This window comes from Mustelus asterias, chromosome 22 (assembly GCF_964213995.1).
Source record: "Mustelus asterias chromosome 22, sMusAst1.hap1.1, whole genome shotgun sequence".
In the NCBI taxonomy this organism is placed as follows: domain Eukaryota; kingdom Metazoa; phylum Chordata; class Chondrichthyes; order Carcharhiniformes; family Triakidae; genus Mustelus; species Mustelus asterias.
Window position 1 is genome coordinate 24,293,176 of NC_135822.1, and position 27,810 is coordinate 24,320,985.

At 44.8% G+C, this 27,810-nt stretch overlaps 2 protein-coding genes across 2 annotated transcripts in view; both read left to right on the plus strand.

The window, feature by feature from the left end:
• Nucleotides 1-388: 388 nt before the first annotated feature.
• cplane2 (ciliogenesis and planar polarity effector 2) lies at nucleotides 389-13,913 on the plus strand. The gene is made up of 6 exons (XM_078238965.1): nucleotides 389-465; nucleotides 4,102-4,360; nucleotides 5,723-5,875; nucleotides 6,116-6,240; nucleotides 10,608-10,744; nucleotides 11,500-13,913. Exons 2-6 carry the CDS (start codon nucleotides 4,249-4,251, stop codon nucleotides 11,738-11,740), a joined length of 768 nt encoding a protein of 255 aa, XP_078095091.1. The 5' UTR covers nucleotides 389-465; nucleotides 4,102-4,248; the 3' UTR covers nucleotides 11,741-13,913.
• A 7,289-nt stretch (nucleotides 13,914-21,202) lies between these two features.
• ano11 (anoctamin 11) overlaps nucleotides 21,203-27,810 on the plus strand; it is a 60,224-nt gene continuing 53,616 nt past the window's right edge. The window contains exons 1-2 of the mRNA XM_078239755.1: nucleotides 21,203-21,334; nucleotides 24,036-24,129. Coding sequence (XP_078095881.1) covers nucleotides 21,203-21,334; nucleotides 24,036-24,129 — 226 coding nt within the window. The remainder of the gene's footprint in view (nucleotides 21,335-24,035; nucleotides 24,130-27,810) is intronic.

Below are 27,810 nucleotides of genomic sequence, written 5' to 3' on the forward strand. Positions count from 1 at the left end.
GTTTGGAGGGGGAGAAGGCTGAGGGATGGAGTTTGGAGGGGAGGAGAAGGCTGAGGGATGGAGTTTGGAGGGGGAGGAAGCTGAGGGATGGAGTTTGGAGGGGGAGGAGGCTGAGGGATGGAGTTTGGAGGGGTAGGAGGCTGAGGGATGGAGTTTGGAGGGGGAGGAGGCTGAGGGATGGAGTTTGGAGGGGTAGGAGGCTGAGGGATGGAGTTTGGAGGGGGAGGAGGCTGAGGGATGGGGTTTGGAGGGGGAGGCGGCTGAGGGAGGAGTTTGGACGGGGAGGAGGCTTAGGGATGGGGTTTCCATGGAAACCACGCATGCCCGTGGGATCGCGCGTGCTTTGTGACGTCAGGGAGGTGGAACGTGGCACGCTGACGTCAGACGCAGGGTTGCTGAGGGGCCGTGTTACCATGGAGACAATCAGGACCGCGGCTGCGGAGTGAGAGCAAAGACTGGGTAAAGGTGAGTCCCAGAGCATCACTGGGGGTAATGGGGTGGTCCTGGGGACAGGGGGTAATGGCTGTGGTCCTGGGGACAGGGGGTAATGGCTGTGGTCCTGGGGACAGGGGGTAATGGGGTGGTCCTGGGGACAGGAGGTAATGGGGTGGTCCTGGGGACAGGGGGTAATGGCTGTGGTCCTGGGGACAGGGGGTAATGGGGTGGTCCTGGGGACAGGAGGTAATGGGGTGGTCCTGGGGACAGGAGGTAATGGGGTGGTCCTGGGGACAGGGGGTAATGGGGTTGTCCTGGGGACAGGGGGTAATGGGGTTGTCCTGGGGACAGGGGGTAATGGGGTTGTCCTGGGGACAGGGGGTAATGGGGAGGTCCTGGGGACAGGAGGTAATGGGGTGGTCCTGGGGACAGGGGGTAATGGGGTGGTCCTGGGGACAGGGGGGTAATGGCTGTGGTCCTTGGGACAGGAGGTAATGGAGTGGTCCTGGGCTTGTCCTGGAGAAAGGAGGGTATTGAATCCGGTCCTAGGTCAATCAGGCTGATCCTGGGGATGAGAGACGTATGGGACTGGTGCTGCGGATAGAGGCTGAGGGGGCTGGTGCTCAGGCAGAAAATAGGGAGAGCAATCGAGTGTAAAAGGGGTATTGCTGTGCAGCTAGACAGTAACACAACTCGTGCATAGTGGAAAATATTTGCATTGTGTGAATGATTGAAAGTAAATGTTGACACTCAGTGTCTCAACCTGTTTGCATGCATTCATTATAATTAAGGGATGCCTTTGTTGGAATCACTTCAAGTTTCTGGTCCTGGCACTCTAGTGTGGTGATTGATGACAGTGTGCTGTACTGTCAGAGGTGCCATCTTTTGAATGAGCTGTAAAACAGGCTTCAACTTGGTTGGATATAAACGATCTCATGACATTATTTTGAATAGTGAGGGAATCAATTCCCCCCCCCCCCCTTCCGCCCCACCTCCCTGTGTCCTGGCTATAACTTATTTATTCTTCAATAAACATCACAAAAGTCGATTCTCTGGTTATTGTCACATTGGTGCTTGTGGGAGCTTGCTGTGCACAAATTGGCTGCTGTGTTTCCAAATTCAGAAGTGACTCGACCACAAAAAATATTCCCTTGACTATAAAGTGCTTTGGGACATCCGGCAGTTGTGAAAAGTTCTGCATAAATGCAAGTCTTTCTTTCTTGTACTTGGGTTGCCTTTACTAATTGGTTCACATTATTTTGATTATTTACCTTGCTTACATTTCAGCTTAATATTTCTGCTCCTGATGTTCCCTCTCATTTTCTCTCCATTGAGTTTATCTTCCTCCTTACTGCATCCACTGTTGCCTTTCAGTTTTGTTTACCAATCCCCTCCTCACCTACTTTCCTGGGCTGCGCTAGGATTTTTGCAACCTTGGCATCCTATTTGTCCCCAGCTAAGTCCCCTGCTCCGTATTGTCTCCATCACAAAGGCTGCTTACATCAACCTTTGTAACATCTTTGCCCTGCCTCATCCATACTTTTGTCTCCTCTGAACTGCACAATTCTAATGTTCCCCAGGCTGGTAATTTCACAATGGCAGATGCCGTTGATTTTGTCCTCAGGAACTGTCTGTGCATGTGGACCTTCCAACAAAGATCACTAAATACTGATCAGGAGAAGAAACCCAGACTGATTTCCCTTCTCTCCTTTCCTTAGCCTAGGGACACAAGTCAAATGTTATCATAGCAGTTACTGCTCATCCAGTGGTTGCTCTATACCAGGGGTCAAACCTGGGGTCCTCCAGTTTATTGTTATTAAGAGGTACACTTACCTGCCAAGCCATCAAAAAAGCCCAAAACACAGCTGACGTGAAAATCCAGGAGGCGGTAACAGAACTTAGCACAGTATAGATATCTGAGGTCTAGGTAAGATATTACTTGCGATATGTGTCAAAAGGAAAAGCTTTTGTTGTCAAAAGGGTAAAAATATAACTAGCAAATTGGACAATAAATTTGATTTGATTTATTATTGTCACATGTATTAATATACAGTGAAAAGTATTGTTTCTTGTGCACTATACAGACAAAGTATACCATTTATAGAGAAGGAAACGAGGGAGTGCAGAATGTAGTGTTACAGTCATAGCTAGGGTGTAGAGAAAGATCAACTTAATGCAAGGTAAGTCCATTCAAAAGTCTGACAGCAGCAGGGAAGCTGTTCTTGTGTCAGTTGGTACGTAACCTCAGACTTTTGTATCCTTTTCCCGATGGAAGAAGGTGGAAGAGAGAATGTCCGGGGTGTGTGGGGTCCTTAATTATGCTGGCTGCTTTGCTGAGGCAGTGGGAAGTGCAGACAGAGTCAATGGATGGGAGGCTGGTTTGCATGATGGACTGGGCTTCATTCACAACCTTTTGTAGTTCCTTGCAGTCTTGGGCAGAGCAGGAGCCATACCAAGCTGTAGTACAACCAGAAAGAATGCTTTCTATGGTGCATCTGTAAAAGTTGGCGAGAGTCGTAGACTTGCCAAATTTCCTTAGTTTTCTGAGAAAGTAGAGGCATTGGTGGGCTTTCTTAACTATAGTGTCGGCATGGGCAATAAATCAGCAATAAATCACTTCATCTGGGGAGAAGTGGGTGGCACGGTGGTACAAAGGTTAGCACAGCTGGCTCACAGCTCCAGGGGACCGGGTTCAATTCCGGCCTTGGGTGACTGTGTGGAGTTTGCTCGTTCTCCCCGTGTCTCTGTAGGTTTCCTCCGGGTGCTCCAGTTTCCTCCCACACTCCAAAAGTGTGCAGATTAGGTTGATTGACCATTGCCCCTTAGTGTCCCAAGGTTAGATGGATTAGCCATGGTAAATGTGTGGGTTTACAGGGAATTGGGCGGGGAGAGGGCCCAGGTAAGATGCCTGTTTGGAGAGTTGATGCAGACTCGATGGGCCAAATTGCCTCTTCTGCACGATAGGGATTCTACGCTTCTTAGTCCTAGCAACCAGCAGAATCCCAAGTAATTGGCAATTGAGCCTTTGTTCATTGTTTATAAATGTTCTTGAAACTATTAAAAGGACAGTGATTAAGGTGTTTGGGACAGAGATAAAATTCAAAGATCTACAGAGTCCTGACTGCTGGGTACATTATATCAGCATAATTAAGGACCCCACACACCTCGGACATTCTCTCTTCCACCTTCTTCCGTCTGGAAAAAGATACAAAAGTCTGAGGTCACATACCAACCGACTCAAGAACAGCTTCTTCCCTGCTGCCGTCAGACTTTTGAATGGACCTACCTTGCATTTAGTTGATCTTTCTCTACACCCTAGCTATGATTGTAACACTACATTCTGCACTCTCTCCTTTCCTTCTCTATGAATGGTATGCTTTGTATAGCGTGCAAGAAACAATGCTTTTCACTTTATACTAATACATGTGACAATAATAAATCAAATCAAATCAAATCAAATCACCCCTGTGGTCAATCTAGGATTGCCAATCGGTGGCTGAGCGAAGGGCAGCTTTATGCTGCTGTTTTGTCACATTAATTTGGCCAGACATGAGTGTGATTTACGGAACCTAGACCAGCATTATCTCTTACCAACCAAGGAGTCAGTTCTGTTCCTGTCAGTATTTGACCATGGGAATACTATGATTCAAATGTGTTTGCCTCCAGGATTGCTTGAGTGGCCACACAGGTTGTACCTGACACTGCTGCTTACAAGACCTTTCTGTCTGGGAAGAGTGGAGTGGGAAAAGACTCATCAACATCCAACTCACTGCCTGATGGGAATTGAACGTTCTTGAGTTCCAAGCCCAAGAAATGGCAGACATCCTGAAATCAGGATCTCTGGTAACAGCAGGTTGGCTCACTTCTGTGGAGGGCCAGGAATATCTGTCCAGCATTTTGCGCAGAAACAAGAGGAAAGTGTTTGGTAAGTAGAAATTTCTCCTCCTCAAACTGATGGGGAAACTCACAAAGGGCAAATTTATTTCTAACTTTTTTCTCTTCCCACAGAGATGTGGAAAAAGGCTGGGAAGGACTAGCTGGTTTGTTAAAACTGCATTTCCCGGGGATTTATTATGTGGAATTCCGTTCCACAATTTCCTTTGCTGAGGGTGGGTGGTATTTTCTGCTTGCCATTTTAATACCTCTGTGCCATTTTAATCTCTACACCCTAGCTATGACTGTAACACTACATTCTGCACTCCCTCGTTTCCTTCTCTATAAATGGTATACTTTGTCTGTATAGTGCACAAGAAACAATACTTTTCAGGCGGCACGGTAGCACAGTGGTTAGCACTGCTGCTTCACAGCTCCAGGGTCCCGGGTTCGATTCCCGGCTCGGGTCACTGTCTGTGTGGAGTTTGCACATTCTCCTCGTGTCTGTGTGGGTTTCCTCCGGGTGCTCCGGTTTCCTCCCACAGTCCAAAGATGTGTGGATTAGGTTGATTGGCCAGGTTAAAAAATTGCCCCTTAGAGTCCTGGGATGTGTAGGTTAGAGGGTAAAATATGTGAGGGTAGGGCCTGGGTGGGATTCTGGTCGGTGCAGACTCGATGGGCCGAATGGCCTCCTTCTGCACTGTAGGGTTTCTATGATTTCTATGAGGACAAGCAGACATACATATATATAATGGTTATGAGTACAGCACACAAACAGCTGGTTTGGTTTACTGTGTTGTAGGCGAGTTGCATCTATCCATTCGGACCCATTTCTGGTATATTCATTCTGAAATTGATACCAGCTCTTTATTTCATTAGATGTGTCATTGCTGTTTGTGGTGGTTTTACCCGACACTCTGGCACCCTTATGATAGTTCAAGATTGGGACCATTTTGTGTAACTGAAGAAAGATGTAGTTTTCAGAAGTGTGGATTGGTGGAACCTAGGGCAAGAATCATAGAATCTACAGTGCAGAAGGAGGCCATTTGGCCGATTGAGTCTGCACCGACCATAGTCCCCAGGCACTATCCCCTTAACCCCATGCATTTACCCTAGCTAGTCCCCCTGACACCAAGGGGCAATTTTAGCATGGCCAATCCACCTCACCCGCACATCTTTCGGACTGTGGGAGGAAACCGGAGCACCCGGAGGAAACCCACGCAGACACGGGGAGAACATGCAAACTCCACACAGACAGTGACCCAAGCCAGGAATTGTCCCTGACGCTGTGAGGCAGCAGTGCTAACCACTGTGCTACCCCTAGCATTACATATATTTCAAACCAAGGAGCCGGTTCTGTTCCTGTCAGTATTTGACCTTGGTAATACTATGATGCAAATGTGTTTGTCTCCAGGATTGCTTGAATGGCCGGTGCTCCCCCCACAGGTTGCACCTGACATTGCTACTTACAAGATCTTTCTGTCTGGGAAGAGTGGAGTAGGAAAAACAGCAGCAGTTGCAAAGTTTGCCGGCTTAGAGATTTCCAGTGTCCATCATGAGACCACAGGTGAAGCTACAGCCTATATCAGCTTTATTTATGCATGTATGCATGTGCATTATAGCGTCCATACTGAATATATATGTTCCTAATGTGTGTGTAGAGCACTATTTCTGTATCGGCTGTGTATGTGTCGATGCAATATTGTGGTGTGTTCTATAAAATCAGTAGAACAAGCACAATATCTGGGATTCTACTGAAAACTTTATCCTTTTTTAATATAAAGTCTCATGATTGTCTTAAATGCAGGAATTCAGACAAGGACAGTTTATTGGCCAGCAAAGCTGGTGGAGAGCGGTCGAGTGATCATGTTTCGCTTTCAGTTCTGGGACTGCGGTGAGGCCTCACTGAAGAAGTTTGACCACATTCTTGCTGTAAGAAAGCATCAAAAACATTGTAAAGAAATATGTAGGTTGAATGCTGTGGGTGCATTCCTCATTTCATTCCCAAATAGGACAAGCAGTTGCCAAACAACAGCAAAACAAAACTCAGCAACTGGAAATTAAAGTTTAGTCACAAGTAGGCTTACATTAACACAGCAATGAAGTTACTGTGAAAATCCTCTAGTTGCTACACTCCGGTGCCTGTTCGGGTACATTGAGGGAGAATTTAGCACGGCCAATGCACCTAACCAGCACGTCTTTCGGACTGTGGGAGGAAACCGGAGCACCCGGAGAAAACCCACACAGACATGGAGAGAACATGCATACTCCACACAGACAGTGACCCAAGCCGGGAATCGAACCCAGGTCCTGGAGCTCTGAGGCAGCAGTGCTAACCACTGTGCCACCGTGCCAAATGTAGTCTGAGGTCTGCTTCCTTCCTCTATGTCAGTAAATAATTATCTGGTTTAATGCATCTGTTTTGCATTGTGAGATGCTAATCTCTCCTTCCATTCTTTCATGCAGTCTGCATAATCCTCTCTTTCAATAGACTCCCACCAGCACACACAACCCCTTTGGGAGTCGTTGCACTAATAAGGATTGTAATATTGTCCCCAAAGACTTAGTGGGTACAAACATCTCCCTGGTGTGACCCCAGGTTTGATTCTAGGTTTGGCAATCTGAAAATGCTGGATAAACTCAGCAGATCTGGCTGCATCTCTGAAGAGAGAAACTTCTTCAGTAGACAAGTCATACAGACTCGAAATGTTAACCCTGTTTCTTCAACATTTTCTGTTTTTATTTCTGCAGGGATGGGGTTGTCCAAATTTGGTCATAAAATTGTTGAGCTAGTTGAGAGGGTAAACTGATCAGCTTCTTGCTGCTAATTGCAATTCAGTGACCCCCTCCTGAAAAGTGAAAATGTGGAGTGTTGGATTAGAACAGAATTGGATGTGGCTAAGGGTGCCTAATACCATTGAAACGCCTCCCAGCATACAATCAGTCAAGAGGTTAGCTGTATCTTGGAGGTGGTTGATGCTCAGAGAACCCACATCCTACCAGGGGAAAGTTTATATTGAAGGCATAATATCTTGTAGCCATTGTTTGAGGACATGTGCCTACCATTCCCCACATATACTGATCTAACAATGATCACCCTAGCTATGACTGTAACACTTTATTCTGCACTCTCTCGTTTCCTTCTCTATGAACAGCATGCTTTGTCTGTATAGCACACAAGAAACAATACTTTTCACTATATACTAATACATGTGACAATAATAAAATCAAATCAAACATCTGATTCCAGCAATGCCAAAGTACCTGCTGGAGCCAATTGTCATGGGAAAGGGGAGAAGATGAAACTACAAGAAAACTCAGGCCAAACTGTTTCACTAGCCTTCTGCTGGCTCATTATCTACCCAGTGAATCATATGAAGGAGGCCTTTTAGCCCATTGTGACTGTGCCAACTTTTAAAAGGACTAACCAATTAGTCCCACTCCCATGTACTTTCCGTAAAGCTCTCTACGCTTCTCCTTTTCAAGTTAATATTTGATTCCCTTTTGAAAGTTCTTAATGAATCTGCTTCCACCTCTTCAGAGAATGCATTCCAGATCATCGCAACTGAGTAAAATATAAATTCTTCTCATTCCTTTAATAAACCTCCTTTACGCCTCTCCATGCTTTGACACACAACCTATACTGTGGTGCTCAGAATTCTATGCTGAGGTCTAATCAGTGATTTATAACAGTTTAATATAACATCCTTGCTTTTGTACATTGTACCTCTATTTATAATGCCAATGATCCCAAATGTTTCTTTTAAACAGTCGTATCACCTTTAACAATTTGTGTTTGTACCTCATGTAGCTCTGTTCCTGCACCTCCTTTGGAATTGGATCATTTAGTGTATATTGCCTCTCTTCTACTTTGCTTCCAAAATGCCTCACTGCTGTGCATTAATTTCAGCTGCCGTTTGTCTGCGGCCTCCTGAAGACTGTTACTGTCTTGCTTACTACAATTCGAGCACTATGTTAGCTGCAATCTTTGAAATGATGCCTACTGCACCCAGTTCAGGTCACTAATATATATCAAAAACAGCAGCAGACCTAATACCAATCCTTGAGAACACAATTGCGTATCCCTCCTTGCGCTAGTCTAATAAATAACCAGTTAGCACTACTCTCTTGTTTTCTGTCTCTTAGCCAATTTTGGATCCAGGCTGCCACTGCCCATTGAATTCCATAGGTTTCAATTTTGCAAACAGGTCTAATATGTGGCGCTTTATCAAACATTGTAAAATCCATTAACTACAGATCATCTCTGTTATTTAATTGGAGAGCTCTGGTCACACATCACTGAAAAACTTATCTGGTATTTCCTACTTCATCCATCCAGTTTGACCCATTAGCAACTTCTATGATACTGCAGGCAGCAATCTGCTCCATGTTACCTTTGAGCTCCAAACAGCAGGAGACTCTCAGTAGACCTGGACAGAACTGTCCTGTTCATTGGTGCTCCAGAGAGAACAAAGAAAACCATTACAATCTAATTCTGAAGTCAGCCAATTACCCATAATTTCTGTCTGTCATTACATTTTTAAAAGCCTTGCAAATGCAACTTTAACAAGCGCTTTCTGAAAATCCAAGCGAAATATTTATATCTATTTTTAATCCTCATGTGTTAGTTGAATAAATTCCTTGGGCTGAGCTCCTGTGTTTATGGGATAAAAATATTAATAAGTTTCAGCGAAACCATATTTTATGTATATATGTGGTGCCCTGTAGAGAGACAAACAGTGGGAAGATAAATAACCAGTTAACCTTTTTGCTATTGGGTGATGAAGTCATGGTGGTCATTGCATGGTCATTGCTCAACTGAACAAGTGGAACAGGCAGAAGGGCCCTCCAAGTCACGTCTTGCATCTCTCTCAGTATTGTACTGGAGTGTTAGCCAAGGGTCTCTGCTGAAAGTCCTGGAAGTGGTACTTGAGCCTACAATTTAATGACTTAGAGGCGGGGATGCCATTAATTGGACTTAGCTGGTGCACGTTAATGCACTGAGCTTCATCAAAGCACTCAATTTGATGACTTTGGCACTCAAAGCATTTTGTTTGAATTATAATCTCTCCAGTGTCTTCAACTCCTGCTGTTCCTGCTTTTGCCTAATTAAATTTGTATCCAATGTATACATCAGGACCCAACCTTTAACATTGTAGTTTTAAAAAAAGCAATTTGTAATAAACGTAGATGAAAAAGCATAACCAAAGAAAGGAAATTTGCATCCCCTGCAAGATTTATAATGATATAGTGGTGCACAATAGGAATCACGACCAAATGTAGTTTGCTGGTGAAGTAAAGTCAAAGAATGAAAGTTAAAGATTGATTAATTTAAATATAATTGGGCCAAGCTTACTAATGTAATTATGTCCCCATTTTAAAGTTGTCAAACTGTGTCCTTATTTTCAGAAATTTATTATAAATTCCCATGCCCATGTTTACAGTGGAAACTACTAGATTGGTTCTTAGGCTGAGGGGGTTGTCTATGAGGACCAACCGAATAGAATAAGCTTATACTTGCAGAATTTTAGAAGAATGAGAGATGATCTTATTGAAGCATATAAGATTCCTGAGAGGGTTTGACAGGTTAGATGCTGATCATAAGACGTACAAGACATCGGAGCAGAATTAGGCCACTCGGCCCATCGAGTCTGCTCCGCCACTCAATCATGGCTGATTTTTTTCTCATCCCCATTCTCCTGCCTTCTCCCCATAACTCCTGATCCCCTTATTAATCTAGAACCTATTTATCTCTGTCTTAAACAGCTGAGGAGCTGTTTTCCCTGCTGGGGGAAGACTAGAACTGTATGGGGGGGGGGCGGCATAGTCTTGGAGGTAAAGGATTAGCCATTTATGTCTCTGATGCGTAGACATTTCTGCACTTTTCAGTTGTGAACCTTTGTAACTCTCAACCCCAGAGAGCTGTGGGCACTTGGTTGTCACACAGTATTCCGGGTTGAGATTGATAGATTTTTCAACTTTAAGGGAATCAAAGGATATGGGGATCAGGTGGGAAAGTGGAGTTGAGGTTGAAGATCAGCCGTTATGTAATTGAATGGTGTATGCTTTTATGTTTAATTGAGGCACTGTGGCAAAATGACCGCTGGTGGAAGGATATAATTACATAGCAACCATGGAAACAGACTTGAAGGATTATTCCTATACCTCTTCCTTAGTATTTACATTCTCCAGCAGCAGTGATGCTGCAATGCATAGTGGTATTGGCTAAGATTGAATAGACCATTGCATGTACTGTTTGCAGTGAGTAGTTCTTGAATCATTTGTTTTATTCCTCTCAGGCCTGCAAGGACAAGGCTGACGCCATCTTGTTCCTTTTCTCCTTCACTGATCGATCATCGTTCGACGATTTACCCAGTCAAATGTCACGAATCATGCACGATTCTGAGAAAATGGTTAAAATTGTTATTGGGACAAAGTATCCTTAAATTATCAAAGCATTTCACATTTGAACTCCTCCAGATAACTGCTGCTATTTGAATAACTTTATAAAGTGTTTCAGATTATGAAACCAGGCACAGTTATATATCAAATGTTTTGTTGATTTCTTTAATTTTCTTTCCTGATTTTAGTCCGTGAAATTATTTAACCCAATTTATATTTTCTATATGCTGTCTAATTGGTTGAAGGATTTGAAAAATATTTTACTACAGTTTAAAATTGTGTGCATTCACCTACGACGAGGACATTTGCACATTAAAATTCAAGTTTTACTTTCCAGTTCTTAAGCATAAAGCCTTGCTGGGAATTAGCAGACCTGCTCACTAAAGTGGCCTTTCTACACGTGAGCTCGATGTCAACAGGCTACTTGACTGTGGAGGCAACACAGCTAAGCTTCATTTTATCCTAACCCAATGTCACATCCTTGTTCTTTCCAGCAAGGGACATTAGATAGCGATCAGCAATAGGAATCCTTGCTGATTTGGTTTTTTATTTTCTCAGCCTGGGTGCACTACCACTGCTATAGGCTTTCAACGTCTTTTCAATTTCTTTTTCTCCTTGAAGATGCTTACTATCTCATATTGGTTTTAAATAGCTTCTGGACCGTAACGATATTGTGAGCTATAGAATTGTAGGGAAAAGTAAGTATAACCTTTTGATTTCTGGTTTCTGTCGAAGTGTGTGTAAATGTCACTCGATATCCATGAATTTTCTTTAACTGAACGTGAACAGATTTGACCAATATATGCACACGGATGTCACCGAGAAGGAACTTCGGGATTTCCAGAAGACATGGCATTTGCCTGTCTTCAAAATAAAGAGCGTCAATGGTCCACGGTTGTCAGATGGAAAGACTCTTGATGGAAATGCAGGGCTGCTGGAGGTAGAGCACATACTGAATGGAGTGGCTGAACAGCTCTGGTATCAAGATCAAGTGACAGCAGGACTTGTCCCTGCACCACACCACCGTTGAGAGCCTTTCAGCCCTGGCTGAGGTTACTACAGCCTCTTCCCTGGAGCACACAGTCTTCTTAACCTATGTCTACTCGAAGGTAGTGACCTGTAAACACTGGGCCAAATGTGTTGGGTTGGTACCACAACCATTGCCATGCACCTACCCCTGCAGTTCCACGATTGGCAGCCAGTGCTCAAATGGGTGTGAAAGTTTTCCACAGTCTCTCAGCTGGTGACGCTCAGCAAGAGATCTGGGGAAGAGAAGTGCTTCACCTTTTAAGGCAACAGTATGATTTCAAATCTGTTCAGCATGGATGAATGTTGACATTCTGAGCTGCCACAGACAGCCTGCAACACTTAGCCAGCTGCTAACTGCAGGGTGAACTACCATGACTAGAAGATGGGTGCTCTCCATTTCCGTGCATTTTCATACCAAACCATATTTATTGGATGGGTTGAGTTCCTATGCAGATGGCATTTGCACTGGCACGTTCCAAAACTGTGAAACCCAGTTTAAAAGTACAGGGATTCTAATTAAAACCAGCCAGGAGTAAAGGTTACGATCTCTGGAAAAGTTAACAATCTTTACCACTTGCATAGAAATGTAACATTTTTAGCATGAGATAGATCCCAATGCATGCAATGCCATTGTATTGTGCTCTGGACTTTAGTCCTGACTTCCAGACCAGTGATTGGCATAACCCAGGGGAGCACAGCAATTAACAGAGTCCTAAGTGTACAATCATGGATTGCTCATCACCACAAAAGTACAAATAAAGAATAATAGGGTGGCAAAAAAGGAGACTTTTCCCCCCAAGCATATGGGGTCCTGAGATTTATTTTTGTTTCATTCCACCCGTTTCATCTTGAGGGGATGATGCCACAAGCGAGTGGCCCATAACTCATAGAATCCTAGAATCCCTACAGCGCAGAAGGAGGCTATTTGGCCCATCGTGTCTGCACTGACCACAATCCCACCCAATCCCCGTAGCCCCATGCATTTACCCTAGCTAGCCCCCTGACAATAAGGGGCAATTTAGCATGGTCAATTCACCTAACCCGCACATCTCTGGGACTCTCCAAGGGACTCTCCTTCCTGTTAAAGCTTGAAAATAGAGTCAGTACAACTTGAACCTGTTCAATCTACACATTGATAGTAGGATGTGGAACTTTGGCTGATTCCTAAACCCCCACCACCCCAATCCAGAGACTAGAGTCATTTGTTCCTGGGCTTGGAACAGCTAACTCAACATGGACCAGGATCAATCCTAGGATTTTCTTGGTCTGTAAGCTCGATATTGCACCGATGTTTCATTTACCCATTATGCAATCAGGAAATGTTACTGATTTTTAACTCCAGGATGTGACAGTTAGTTCCACTATCTAGCATGCTGTGTTGTCACTGGAAAAGCTTTGTGCTTGTGTGTCCTTTGTGAAGACACGGCTCCTGACCACAACAGTGGAAGTGACACACTGCCAAGGCTAAGTACCGGATGTTAGTGGGACAATCTGTTTGAGGTCCGACTTAATTGAACAAGCTCAATAAAGGCTTTCAATCCCTGCTTCAGGGGAATCAGTCGTCCCTCTTGCAAAAGGTTTTCATATTAGTATTTTATCACCCAACAGCTGCCGCTTTGCCTCTTTTTGAAAAGTTAATGCCTGCATTACATGGCTTAACATCTTTAAATGAATATTGCAAAGGGTAGCATATGTTACTTGATATTTAATATCTCATTACATATCCTAGCTGAAATGTTATGATCAATTCAATTTGCTTTGCAAATATGTGAGAAGGTATCAGTGTGCAAGGCACATTGCAGGAAATAGCATCTAGTCTTGTAAAACTGCAGATGGGGATCTAATGATCATATTTAAAAAAGGGGTCAGATGACAGTTAAGATCTTAATGGAGTGTTCACTCAGGACTGCCACCATGACTTCAATATGCCTGGAAATCATGGACAGGGCAGGTCAGGGGATGTGGCTATTTCCAGTTTCCCTTAAAGGGTTCTGCAGTTGCAATAGGTAAAGCTAAAAACAGGGTTATGTCTAATTTGTCGTTAGTACTTTTGGATATATCTAGCCTTAAGGCTTCTTTAACTTCAATGCTTTGTTTGCGGGTTTTGCTCAATAAATTTAACTGAATCTGAAATAAGTTGCTCCATTGTCCTCCCCCTCCCTGCCCTCTTTCAATCCCCAGCTTCATGATCTGTGGCTGCCCTACTGAATTTCCTGCTCTCCCAAACAGTTGAATTGCCTACAATCTATTGGATTTTTTTGAGGATGTAACTAGTAGAGTTGACCGAGGAGAACCAGTGGATGTGGTTTATTTAGACTTTCAGAAGGCTTTCGACAAGGCCTCACATAACAGACGACGATGTAAAGTTAAAGCGCATGGGATTGCAGGTAATGGGGCGGCATGGTGGCACAGTGGTTAGCATTGCTATCTCACAGTGCGAGGGACACGGGTTCAATTCCAGCCTCGGGTCATTGTCTGTGTGGAGTTTGCACTTTCTCCCCGTGTCTGCGTGGGTTTCCTCCGGGTGCTCCGGTTTCCTTCACAGTCCAAAGATATACGGGTTAGGTTGATTGGTCATGCTAAAATTGACCTAGTGTCAGGGGGATTAGCAGGGTAAATGTGTAGGGTTGCGGGAATAGGGCCTGGGTGGGATTGTGGTTGGTGCAGACTTGATGGGTCCCAAATGGTCTCCTTCTGCACTGTAGGGATTCTAATGACTCGAGATGGATAGAAAGCTGGTTAGCAGATAGAAAGCAAAGAGTTGGCATAAATAGGTCTTTTTCTGATTGGCAGTTAGTGACAAGTGGGATTCCGCAGGGATCTGTGCTAGGACCCCAACTGTTCACATTATATATTAATGATTTGGAAGAGGGAACCAAATGTATTATCTCCAAATTTGCAGATGATACAAAGTTGGGTGGGAGGCTGAGCTGTGAGGAGGATGCAGAGATGCTTCAGCGTGATTTGGCAGACTGAGTGTGTGGGCATCTGCATGGCAGGTGCAGTATCATGTGGATAAATTTGAGGTTATCCACTTTAGTATCAATAATAGGAAAACAGGTTATTACTTGAATGGGTGTAAATTGAGAGAGGTGGATACTCAACGTGCCATTGGAATCCTCGTGCATCAGTCGCTGAAAGTAAGCACGCAGGTACAGCAGGCAGGAAATAAAGCAAATGGTATGTTGGCCTTCATAGCGAGAGGATTCGAGTATAGGGATAGGGATGTTTTGCTGCAATTGTATAGGGCGTTGGTAAAGCCACACCTGGAGGATTGTGTGCAGTTTTGGTGTCCTTATCCGGAAGGATAACCTTGCTATAGAGGGAGTACAGCGAATCCCAGGCTGATTCCTGGGATGGTAGGTCTGTCATATGAGGAGAGACTGAGTCGGTTCGGATTATATTCACTGTTGTTCAGAAGAGTGAGAGGGGATTTCATAGAAACTTATAAAATTCTAACAGGGTTACACAGAATAGATTCAGAAAGAATGTTCGCAATGGTGGGGGAGTCCAGAACTATGGGTCATAGTTTGAGGATAAGGGGTAAACCTTTTAGAACTGAGGTGAGGGGAAATTTCTTCACCTAGAGGGTGGTGAATGTGTGGAACTCACTACCAAAAATGTAGTTGAGGCCAAAACGTTGTGTGATTTCAAGAAGAAATTGGATATAGCCCTTGGGGCTAAAGGGATCAAGGGATATGGGAGAAAGTGGGGATCAGGATATTGAATTTGATGATCAGCCATGATTAAGGTGAATGGTGAAGCAGGCTTGAAGGGCCGAATGGCCTCCTCCTGCTTCTAGTCTCTATGTTTCAATGTTAATCAATGCCATCATCTCTCAGTCCTAATGACTCATAACCATGCCTACTACTGACTTCAGCTGGGCAGGGCAGATATCCTGTCCCTCCATTTAGGCTGGAGATGAATATCAGGCTGCAGAATCAGAAGTAAAAGATTTGTGCACTAAGATTTTAAACATTTCAGGATACATTTATGTCAATGAGTATTTATTTAAATATGCAATTGCTTCACCCCTGATTCAAGGTATTCCCTTTCACTGAATAGTCCCACACAAGTGCCAGGTATTAATAACCATTTCCAACAAGAGAGAGTTTAACCATCTCTCCTTGACATTCAGTGGCATTACCATCACCGAATCCCCCACCGTCAACATCCTGGGGCTAACCATTAACCAGAAGCTTCTCCAGGTGGAGAAGGGAGTATATTGATACTATCACTGGACGAGTAAAGCAGAGGCCAAGGCTCTTGGGATATGGATTCAAATCCCATGGCAGCTAGTGGAGCATGAATTCAGTTAATAAATCTGGAATATAAAGCTAGTCTCGGTGACAACATGACAATGATCTTTGATTGTTGTAAAAACCCATCTGGTTTGCTAATGCCTGAGGGAAGGAAACTTGCCATCCTTACCGTGTCTGATCAATGTGTGACTCCAGAGCACTGCAGTTGGGTTGACTCTTAACTGCCTTATGCAATGGCCTAGCAAGTACTCAATTCAAGGGCAATTGGGGATAGGCAACAAATGTTGGCCTTGCCAGCAATGCCCACATCCCATGAAAACATAAAGAAAAAATATTTATAAATACTGTGGGTCATTCTGTGGTGAGGAGCTCCTATCCTGATTCCCCAAATCCTGTTCAAGGCTTTCAAGGCATAAGAAGTATGTTGGAATACTCTCCACTTGTCTGGATGAGTGCAGTTCAGAGTAACATAGCAGTCCACTTGATTGGCACCCCATTCACCAACTTAACTCCCTCAATCACTTGTGTACTACAAAATGTGCTGCTGGAACTCACTAAGGGTTCTTCGACAACACCTTTGAAACCTGCCTAGCTGTGCAATGGCAGCAGACACATGGGAACGCCACTATCTTGTAAGTTTCCCCCTCCAAGCCGCACATCATCATAGCTTGGAACTATGTTAGTGTTCCTCTGCTGTCACTAGGTCACAAACCTGGAACTGCACTGTGGGTTTACCGCATGGACTGCAGCTGCTTAAGAAGTTAAAAGTTTATTTATTAGTGTCACAAGTAGGCTTACATTAACACTGCAATGAAGGTATTGTGAAAATCCCCTAGTCGCCACACTCCGGTGCCTGTTCGGGTACACTGAGGGAGAATTTAGCATGGCCAATGCATCTAACCAGCACATCTTTGGACTGTGGAAGGAAACCGGAGCACCCGCAGGTAACCCATGCAGACACGGGGAGAATGTGCAGACTCCGCACAGACAGTGACCCAAGCCGGGAATCGAACCCGGGTCCCTGGTGTTGTGAGGCAGCAGTGCGAACCACTGTGCCATCGTGCCACCCACGTGTGGTTTATGTGGTTTATCACCAATTGTTCAACAGCAAATGCTGACCTTGTCAGCAATGCTCATATCCTTTGAATGAATGTTGAAAAATTCTGCACCAATGGCTGGTAAATCTCGCGAGCAGCCAAAAATGGGATTTGCGCTGGTGATGTGAACAGGCTCATGCCCTCTATATCCATGAATTTAAATAAATTTTAACACCATTCAAGGGCTTTATGCTGTAGCTTTCACCCACAGTGTATCCTACTCTTTCCCCACTGGCCAGCGTGTCATGATGACCATACCGGAGTGCAGAGGTATTTGGGGGCTCCTGGGGTTGGGGGAACAAGGCTGGTCATTGCCCCATAACATCCTGGCAGTTTCCAGGAGGCTTTGTCAAATGGGCAGTGCCAGGGGCACATGAAGGGGGCTCTGGCAGTGGGGGGTAGCCCCCCCCCCCCCCCCCAGTGTTGGATTATCCTCTTATGTGTGGTGGGAGGAAAAGGAGGGAGCTCCAATGTCTGAAAGAGGAGCGAGCCTCGATGCCTGCAAGGAGCGGGGAGGGAGAAGGGAAAGCCCCAATGCCTGCAAGGTGGGGTGCCCCAATGTTTGGGTGGGGTGGGGCTTCAATGGAACTGAGATTGGGGTGCCCTTTAAAAATGTTACCTAATCTCAGAATCCCAGCTATGTTGGTGTGTTTAGGCCCTGCTACTCCAGCTGGCTGTGTGATCATCACCAGAACTCTAGGCCCCGCCCCTCCAGCTGGCTGTGTGATCGTCACCAGAACTCTAGGCCCCGCCCCTCCAGCTGGCTGTGTGATCGTCACCAGAACTCTAGGCCCCGCCCCTCCAGCTGGCTGTGTGATCGTCACCAGAACTCTAGGCTCTGCCCCTCCAGCTGGCTGCGAAATTCTCGCCAGCACTCTGCAATTGCACGGGTGCTGTGTAATCAGGTGAGAAAAAGCATCTGTGAAGCTGACAAGTTTTTCCCGCCTGATCCAACACTGCAATTTTTGCATTCTTGAAGTAAGGAATTTCATGAAAAGAAGGTATTGCATGAAATGTCTATTCTCTGTGCTAATTCAGCTTGATCACAAAAATACCAACGCCTCTACTTTCTCAGGAGGCTAAGGAAATTCGGCATGTCCTTTACGATTTTCACCAATTTTTACAGATGCCCCATAGAAAGCATCTTTTCCAGATGTGTCACAGCTTGGCATGGCTCCTGCTCTGACCAAGACCGCAAGTGTCTACAAAGGGAACGAAGCCCAGCCCATCACACAAACCAGCCTCTCATTCATTGACTGTCTACATTTCCCACTGCCTCGGAAAAGCAGCCAGCATAATCAAGGGCCTCACACACCCCGGGCATACTCTCTTCCACTTTCTTCCGTCGGGATAAAGATACAAAAGTCGGAGATCACGTACCTGCTGACTCAAGAACAGCTTCCTCTCTGCTGCCATCAGACTTTTGAATGGACTTACCATATATTAAGCTGATCATTCTCTACACCCTAGCTATGACTGTAACACAATATTTTGCACCCTCTCCTTTCCTTCTCCCCTATGTACTTTATACACAGTATGCTTTGTCTGTATAGTGCGCAAGAAACAATTTTTCACTGTATCCCAATACATATAACAATAGTAAATCAAATCAAATACCAAATGTCTCATTTTAAAATTAGGCGTTCTTTTCTGCTTTCCTGAGGATGTTCCTTTCCTTATTAGGATATTGCTCCAGAGATAATGGTTGTTCTCAGCCATGTGGCAATTCTTCATCTGTGTGCCTCATGGAAACTATGCCCAATTCCATCCTCATCCACCATGCTGGGACCTTCCTAGTCTCTATTGTTCAAGAAATAAAGACACAAACTTTACCTCCAAGCTATACATTGTAAACTTGGCCTCTGTTCCAAGTCTCCTCAGTGGACCCTAACACATTCCATTCATAGGGATTAATTCCCTTACTTACAGAAATGTCAACATTGTTTTACTAAAATACATAATGTTGATGCTGTAGCTCAGTGAGTATTGGTGCTGCTGAATGGGATATTTAGTCCCACACACCAGGAACATGTTAAGTTTCCTCTTGCAATCTGCTCAGGCAACGTACCTCAATTGGAGCCTTGCTGAGTGATTCAATTGACTTTTGTAATCCCAACCTTGGGAGAGCTATAAATCAGCTATATTTTCTTAGGCAGTACTCTTGATGGCCTTTTGGCTAAGATCAAGTGTCGATGTTTCAGGCTTAAGGTGAGATGCAGGGCCTAATCTTGTCAGCTTGGATCTTGTTTGTCTCTTCCGTGGATTGGATTCAATTTGAATTTGTTTTCTGGAGCAAGCAAGGAGATAGATTTGGGTTTGCCCGGTCCATTCTGAGCATTGGCTTTGTAACTTTAAGGATGGAGTAAAAATGTTTTTATTAACTCCTGATAGAAATTGTATGTGCGAATGTTGGGTAAGTCTCAGTTGTGATATTCTTACCCCATAATAAGGCTGGCACATAATGAGTAGCCAATTGGTTGTGATACAGGTTGGCGCTCATGGAACTATCTCCAAGCAACACTCAGCACCTTCGGAACAGAAGGGGACGCAACTGAAATCATACAAATGTGAATGTCACTGCTTGTGCATTTTGGGTGATTTGGATTTTCAATGGCAGGATTCCACAGACAAGACACAATTTACTTATATTCAGATTTATTCAATACTGCATTCGTAACACTCTTACTTCTGATTCAGAAAATTGTGGGTTCAAATCCCACTTCAGGGACTTTAGCACACAACCTAGGCTGATGCTCCAGTGCAGTACTGAGGGATCCTTGTTCGGATTTGCACACACTTGGATAGCAGTGCATAAACAGCAGTCATTAGCATGTGAACGCCTGCATCACCTTTGCAGGAAACATTAGTAACCTTTGGCACCGACTTTGATCCCTTCTTCTCCAAAAGCACTCACAGATTTTATACCAATGCAGACTGATCATACAAATAGGATGTTAATTGATGAAAACGCGCGGCCTTGCATGAATACAAACCGAATGATCATTTTAAATCATTGGTCACACAAATTGTCACACAGGAAATGATAGAGACACCCAGAGGTAAATTACACAGCAAGTGACAGACATCCGAGGGTAAGTTGCACGCAAGTGCGTGGATACCCAGAGATGAATGTCACAGCAAATGATGGACATCCAGTGGTGAATTTCACAGCAAATGATGGACATCCAAGGGTAAGTTACACAGCAAACGATGGACATCTTGGGGCAAATTGCACGGCCAGTAATGGACGTACAAAAGCATATTTACATAGAAAGCGACGCAAGTTAAACGGTAGGTGGTGGACGTTATAGAACGAGTTATATAGAGAATGATGGGCACCTGCAACAAGCGTACTCAGAATAATGAACCTTACTGGTAGTCACATATGGAGTAACAGCATTGAGACCGAAGTATAGTACGTTTCTTTTTGAATGTCTGCATTTCTGTGAAATTGTGTAAGTTAATGGAAGTGTGTCCGTTTAAGCTATGCGTGTTTGACATCAAAAGAAGTGGAAAGATGCTTTCAGCTATTGAAATGCCTGATAGATATGCTACATTAGGGATGTCAGTCACATTCAATAAAGGGAAATACAATATTGCATCTGCCTCGTGTTGATTCTTTGCAAAAGGCAGCCTTTTCCTTTTGCTCTATTGTGTCTCCTCCTCCCACTGTGGTGCTGCATATTTACATTGCATTATTAATATTTAATCAGTGCCCAGGAAGCAACTATCCTAGAATATTTTGTGTTTGAGTAGATTGGGGAAGGAAAGCAGCATTGCAATGACTAGATTTTGAAGGCAGAACTGCATCAGATTCAGGAGGTGCTGGGAGTGCCAAAAGGCCATTTTTAAAAAAAACAATATAAATGGGAATGCTGAAGATTTAATGCAGTTCATTGCGCCTGTGCACAGCACATCTGTATGAGCAGCAAAGGAATCCACTATTGCATTGATTCGCACGGCCAGATTTATGGTTGCAAAATGCTGAAGTCTCATTTCGATAAAAGAACTGAAGTTCTCACTGACTGGAGGCATTAGACAGGGACTCTGTGTTCCACAGTTTTTCATCCATGGCCATGTTTTGATGTGCTGTGAGGCTGTAAGATGCTGCAGAGTGAGAGCTTTGAGACTCGGGAGAATCGTAATGTGCTGATGTGCTTAGAAAAGGATGCATCCCGGGTTGTGATGGATACGTATGGGAGTGTTCAGAATGGGGGTTACCGCTCTAACATCTATGTAAGTTACCTCATTTATTCTGCTACTAATTATAATTCTGTGAACAGTGCCCTGTTTCTCAGTGTTGCAAACACATCTTGACCTGACACAATCCTTGTATTGAAATGGGTTGCCTTACCCTCTTAAGAAAAACAGCTAATTAACTGTACGTTTGTGTAATTGATTTCAATGCAATAACTTAGATCCCTAATAGAGGAGAGATAGCAGACCTCCAGTGTTGCTGTTTCAATGATGTGTTCAGCAGAGCTCAGGAAAAAAAATTAAAATATGAATTATGTTTTTAAAATCTAGTTTATTATACATGATGCTCTCTTGAGATTTTGTTACGTTTGAGGAAGAAAAGAAATTCCATTTGTTTAAAATTTGCAGTTAATCTATAAGACACCCTCCCCATCCCCGACTCCCTCGAATTAAATTAATCAGTTACTTTATCTAGGTAGTCAGCAATTTTCCATTATTGCATACAAAACCTGGTTCTTCCGCTTTGACTTTTGTCAGCATTGCTGACACAAGGTAGCGACCGATCCTGCCTGATATCAATATAAATCCTGTAGAGACCTTTTAACCTGATCCCCAATCATAAGATGCTTGGGGCCCTCTAGCCATGGGCTGTGGCTTTGGTAGGCCTCTTGCCTGGAAAGAATGGCAGATTCAAACCCCACTCCAGAGACGTGAGCGCAAATTCTCGGCTGACACCCTAACGCAATATCGAAGGAGCGCCACACTGTTGGGGGTGCTGTCTTTCAGCTGAAATGTGAAACCGAGGCCTACTCTGATGAATGTAAAGGATCCCACAGCGCTGTTATGAAGAAGAGCATGGGAGTTCTCCCTAGTGTCCTGGCCAGTTTTTATGCCTCAACCACCATTAGTAAAAACAAATTATTTGGGTGTTATCACATTGCTTTTTGTGGAACTTGCTATGTGCGAAATGCTGCCCTGTTCCCCTACCTTACAACATCGGCTACGCTGCTAAAGCATTTCATTAGCTGTAGAGTGCTTTGAGTTCCTGAAGTTGTGGAAGGTGTATAGGCACCTGTTAGGACATAGCAAAGTCCCACTTGTACCAACACACACCCCCTGACCCATACCCAAGGCAAGTGGCCACAAGTTTAGGTAGGAGGTTGAGGGGTGACCTGATAGAAGTCTACAAGCTTATGAGGGGCACGGACAGAGTGGATAGTCAGAAGCTTTTTCCCAGAGTGCAAGAGTCAATTACTAGGGGACACAGGTTTCAAATGCGAAGGGCAAAGAAGATGTACTAGGCAAGTGTTTTGTACACCTTGGCGGGTGGCGGGAACTCGCTGCCGGGGGAGGTAGTGGAAGCAGATACAATAGTGACTTTTAAGGGGCGTCTTGACAAATACATGCATAGGATGGGAATGGAGGGATATGGTCCCTGGAAAGGTAAGGAGTTTTAGTTCACACAGGCAGCATGGTTGGAGGACCAAAGGGCCTGTTGCTGTGCTGTAATTTTCTTTGTTCTTTGGTATTTATCTGAGTCCAGTCATATCTTTATGTAGCGTTATCATATACTTTCCAACATGTAGCATTGATTAACAATCAGGGTCAGGAACCTGGGCTTGTACTTTTTCACCCCCACTTCCCTGTAACCCCTGGACAATGAAGCTCATGACATAGTTTCCACAACATTAGCTAACGATACAGATCTTCCTGGAGCGGGCAGTGTATTTCTTTGTAAAACCTAATCCTGTTGCCTTAGACTCTGGAACAAGGTAAAGACTGAGATTGAATCTGAAGGGTTCACAAGGGAACTGGGTCAGTTCCTGGCAGGGATCAGAGCTCACATCGTACTAAAGGTAGGTGGACTGTGAAAGAAAATGTGTCATATAAATTAAGGTCAGTGTGGTTTCCTGGACTAGTTGTGACTTGGAGAAGTATTTTCCAGGTTGTTTTCCCAAAAATTTCCATTTATTTTCAAAGCTGGATTCTTACAGGGGACGACAAAGCTGCGAGTGTGTTGGAGGGTATTATGAATCGTGATGTCTATCTAAGGCATTGTGACTATGTGGTATGCTCATGGAGCAGCTGCTCTCTTCCTGTCCATCAGCCCTGTATGTTTGTATGTTCCTTTTGAGCTGGAGCACCCGGGTGCTTGGTTGTTGTGTCACTGAGGCCCCTGGCCTGTCTGAATAACCTCTATGTACTTCAACCAGTGTCGCTAAATCAGAAGCCGCAATACTTAAATTGTGATGGGTTTGGGTTGAGGTGAGTTGATGAAGCATTTGGGTAGTTTAGGTGCAGATGAGTATTGGCCTTTTGTGATTTTAATGATTAATATCTGACTTCATTGTGCATGCCATTGGTAATGCCTGCATTCAGTGCTTTGTGTACAAGTTTGCTGATTAATACTGGTGCTTTCTGTTTAAGCATAGAAACTAGAAGCTGGAGTAGGCTATTCAGCCCTTTGAACCTGCCCTGTCATTCATTTTGATCATCAAAATCAATATCCTGCCTTCCCCTCCATATCCCTTGATCCCTTTAGCCCCAGATGCCTCTGCTTGCTGGTTATTTCTCACTTTTGCTGGTTAATGTCAGTTTTCATTAATTAAGTAACTGGTTAATTGCCAGCATTCACTGATTAATTCAATACCTCTACTCTCACGGGTTGATATCTGTATTTTCATGCCCTTATTTGTTGCTGTGTTAAGTAATTAACTCCATCTTTGCTGTTATGTTGTAGGGGGCTGAGAATGATGACTCATATATTAATTCCGGCTATGGTTACAACTCTGAGTGCAGAGGGAACTGTTTCAGCAACGGGACAACAAAAATTGGTAAGAACTTCATTTCTGCTCAAACAGAAATATTGGTTGTCTCAATTCCCCTGCCCCTCTCACCCACTCCAACCTGTCTCCCTCTGAACTTGCTGCACTCCGTTCTCTTAGGTCCAACCCTGACCTCGTGATCAAACTTGCTGGCGAGGGTGGTGCCACGTTGACTGGCGTGCTGACCTCTACCTCGCAGAGGCTGAACGCCAACTCTCAGACACTTCCTCCTACTTCCTACCTTTACCAGAATGTTGCCTGGTATGGAGGGCATTAGCTCTGAGGAGAGGTTGGGAGAAACTTGGTTTGTTCTCACTGAAACGACGGAGGTTGAGGGGCGACCTGATAGAAGTCTACAAGATTATGAAAGGCATGGACAGAATGGATAGTCAGAAGCTTTTTCCCAGGGTGGAAGAATCAATTGCTAGGGGGCATAGGTTTAAGGTGTGAGGGGCAAGATTTAAAGGAGATGTACGAGGCAAGTTTTTGACTCAAAGGGTGGTGAGTGCCTGGAACTCACTGCCGGGGGAGGTCGTGGAAGCAGATACAATGGTGACTTTTAAGGGGCGCCTTGACAAATACATGAATAGGATGGGAATAGAGGGATATGGTCCCCGGAAGGGTAGAGGGTTTTAGTTCAGTCGGGCAGCATGGTCAGTGCAGGCCTGGAGGGCCAAAGGGCCTGTTCCTGTGCTGTAATTTTCTTTGTTCTTTATTCTCTTCCTGGACCATGACTCCACCACTGAACATCAAACCATTGTTTCCAAGATTGTCACTGACCTCATCACCTCTGGACATCTTCCCCCCACAGCCTCCAACCTCATAGACTCCCAATCCTGCACAGCCCTCTTCTACCCCCTTCCCAAATCCACAAACAAGGCTGCCCTGATAGACCCATTGTAACAGCCTGTTCCTGGTCCACAGAACTCATTTCTTCCTGTCTTGATTCCGTCCACTCTCTCCTTGTTCAATCCCTTCCCACCGAAGTTCGTGATTCCTCTGATGCCCTGCGTCATATCAACAATTTCCAGGTCGTGGCCCTAAACGCCGCCTCTTCACTATGAACGTTCCATCCCCTACCAGGAAGGTCTGAGGACTCTCTGCTTCTTCCTTGAGCAGAGGCCTGAATCCCCATCCAGCCCCACTCTCCTCTCCCTGGCTGAACTTGCGCTTTCCCTAAGTAATTTCTCCTTTAGTTTGTCGCACTTTCTGTAAATAAAAGGTGTGTCTGTGGGTAACCACATAGGCCCCAGTTATGCCTGCCATTTTGTGGGTTATGTGGAAAACTCCTTGTTCCAGTCATACCCGGGGCTGATCCCACAACTCTTTTTCCATTACATTGATGACTGTATTGGTGCCGCTTCATGTTCTTGTCTAGACCATGAAAAATGTATAGATTTTGCTTCCAGTTTCCACCCCTTCGCTCACCTTCATATGGTCCGTCTCTGACACTTCTCTTCCCTTCCTTGATCTCTGTCTTCATCTCCAGTGACAGACTGACCAGCAGTATTCATTACAAACCCACTGACACCTACCTCGTCTACAGCACCTCCACAGCCTACTTCCTGTAAAGACTCCATCTCATTCTGCCAGTTTCTCTGCTTTTGCCCATCTGTTTTGATGATGCCACCTTCGAAAATGGCACTCCTGACAGGTCTGCCTTTTTCCTTAACCGAGGTTCTCCAGCTACCCCCCCCCCCCCCCCAATCACCATGGTTAACAGGGCACTCAACCTGGTTCGACCCATTTCCCACACGTCTGCCCTCGCTGCTTCTCCTCCCTCCGAGGACCATGAGAGGATTCCCCTTGTCCTCACTTTCCACCCCCACCGGCCTCCGCATTCAAAGGATCAGCCTCTGCCAATTCCGCCAACTCCAGCATGAAATACATCTTTCCCCAACCCCCGTCAGCATTCTGCAGCGATCGTTCCCTCCATGACACCCTGATCCACTCCTCCATCATGCGTAACTCCCCATCCCCTTCCCACAGCACCTTCCATTGCAATTGCAGAATGTGCAACTCCTGCCCCTTTACCTCCTCCCTCCTCACCATTCAAAGGCCCCAAATGCTTCTTTCAGGGTAAGCAGCGTTTTACTTGTACCTCCTTTAATTTGATCCACTATATTTGCTGCTCCCAATCTGGTCTCCTCTACATTGAGGAGACTAAATGCAGACTGGGTGACCGCTTTGTGGAATACTTCATTCGGCCCACAAGCATAACCCCAACCTTCCTGGTGCTTACCATTTTAACTCAGCATTTTGCTCCCACGCCCACTTGCCCATCCTTGGCCTGCTGCAATGCTCCAGTGAAGCCCAACACAAACTGGAGAAGCAGCATTGCATCTTCTGTTTAGGCACGTTACAACCCTGAGGACTCAACAATGAGTTCAACAACATTAGACTGCGATCTTTCTCCTCCAGCTTGTAGAATCATAGAATCCTACAGTGCAGAAGGAGGCCACTCAGTCCATTGAGTCTGCACCAATCACAGTTTCACCCAGGCCCTATCCCCATAACCCCATGTATTTACCCTGCTAGTCCCCCTGACACCAAGGGGCAATTTAGCATGGCCAGTCCATCTAACCCGCACATCTTTGGACTGTAGGAGGAGGCCCGAGCATCTAGAGGAAACCCACGCAGACACGAGGAGAATGTGCAAACTCTACACAGACAGTGACCCAAGCCGGGAATCGAACCCAGGTACCTGGTGAGGCTGTGAGGCAGCGGTGCTAACCACTGTGCCACCACAAAGCCCAACCCCTTTTTTAATATCCCATGCATTTTTTGTCTCAATGCGAAAAACCGCCCCTTACTCCCTCTCCCACCGGGCCATCTGTCACTTGTTCTCACAGATTGCTACGTCTGTGTTGCAAACTTTCCCAGCTCTCACTAATCACTGTTCCAGCCGGTCCGCCCCTTTTTACGCAGTATCATGTCCAACACATTTTCCCTCTCTTTTAGTTCTGACGAGTCAGATGGACTCGAAACGTGAACTCTGCCTTCTCTCCCTACAGATGCTGCCAGAGCTGCTGAGTTTTTCTAGCATTCTCTGATTTTGTTTCAGATTCCAACGCCTGCAGTATTTTGCTTTAATCTCTGTTCTGTTTGTCACCATGTCTTGATTCATACGTGTCACTTCCTGCCCCCACCACAACTTATTTAATTTGTCTCTTTGCTTCCTAGTTCTCTAATTTTTTGCATTACCATCATGGAAGCAAAAACATGGTGATTTTAATTTGATTTATTATTGTCACATGTATTGGGATACAGTGAAAAGTACTGTTTCTTGCGCACTATACAGACAAAACATACTGTTCATAGAGTATATAGGGGAGAAGGAAAGGAGAGGGTGCTGAATGTAGTGTTACAGTCATAGCTAGGGTGTAGAGAAAGATCAACTTAAATGTAAGATAGAGTCATAGAGGTTTACAGCATGGAAACAGGTCCTTTGGCCCAACTTGTCCATGCTGCCTTTTTTTTAATGACTAAGCTAGTCCCAATTGCCCGCATTTGGCCCATATCCCTCGATAGTCATCTTACTCATGTAACTGTCTAAATGCATTTTAAAATCCAAAATTGTACCTGCCTCTACTACTACCTCTGGCAGCTTGTTCCAGACACTCACCACCCTCTGTGAAAAAATTGGTCCACTCAAAAGTCTGATGGCATCAAGGAAGAAGCTTTTCTTGA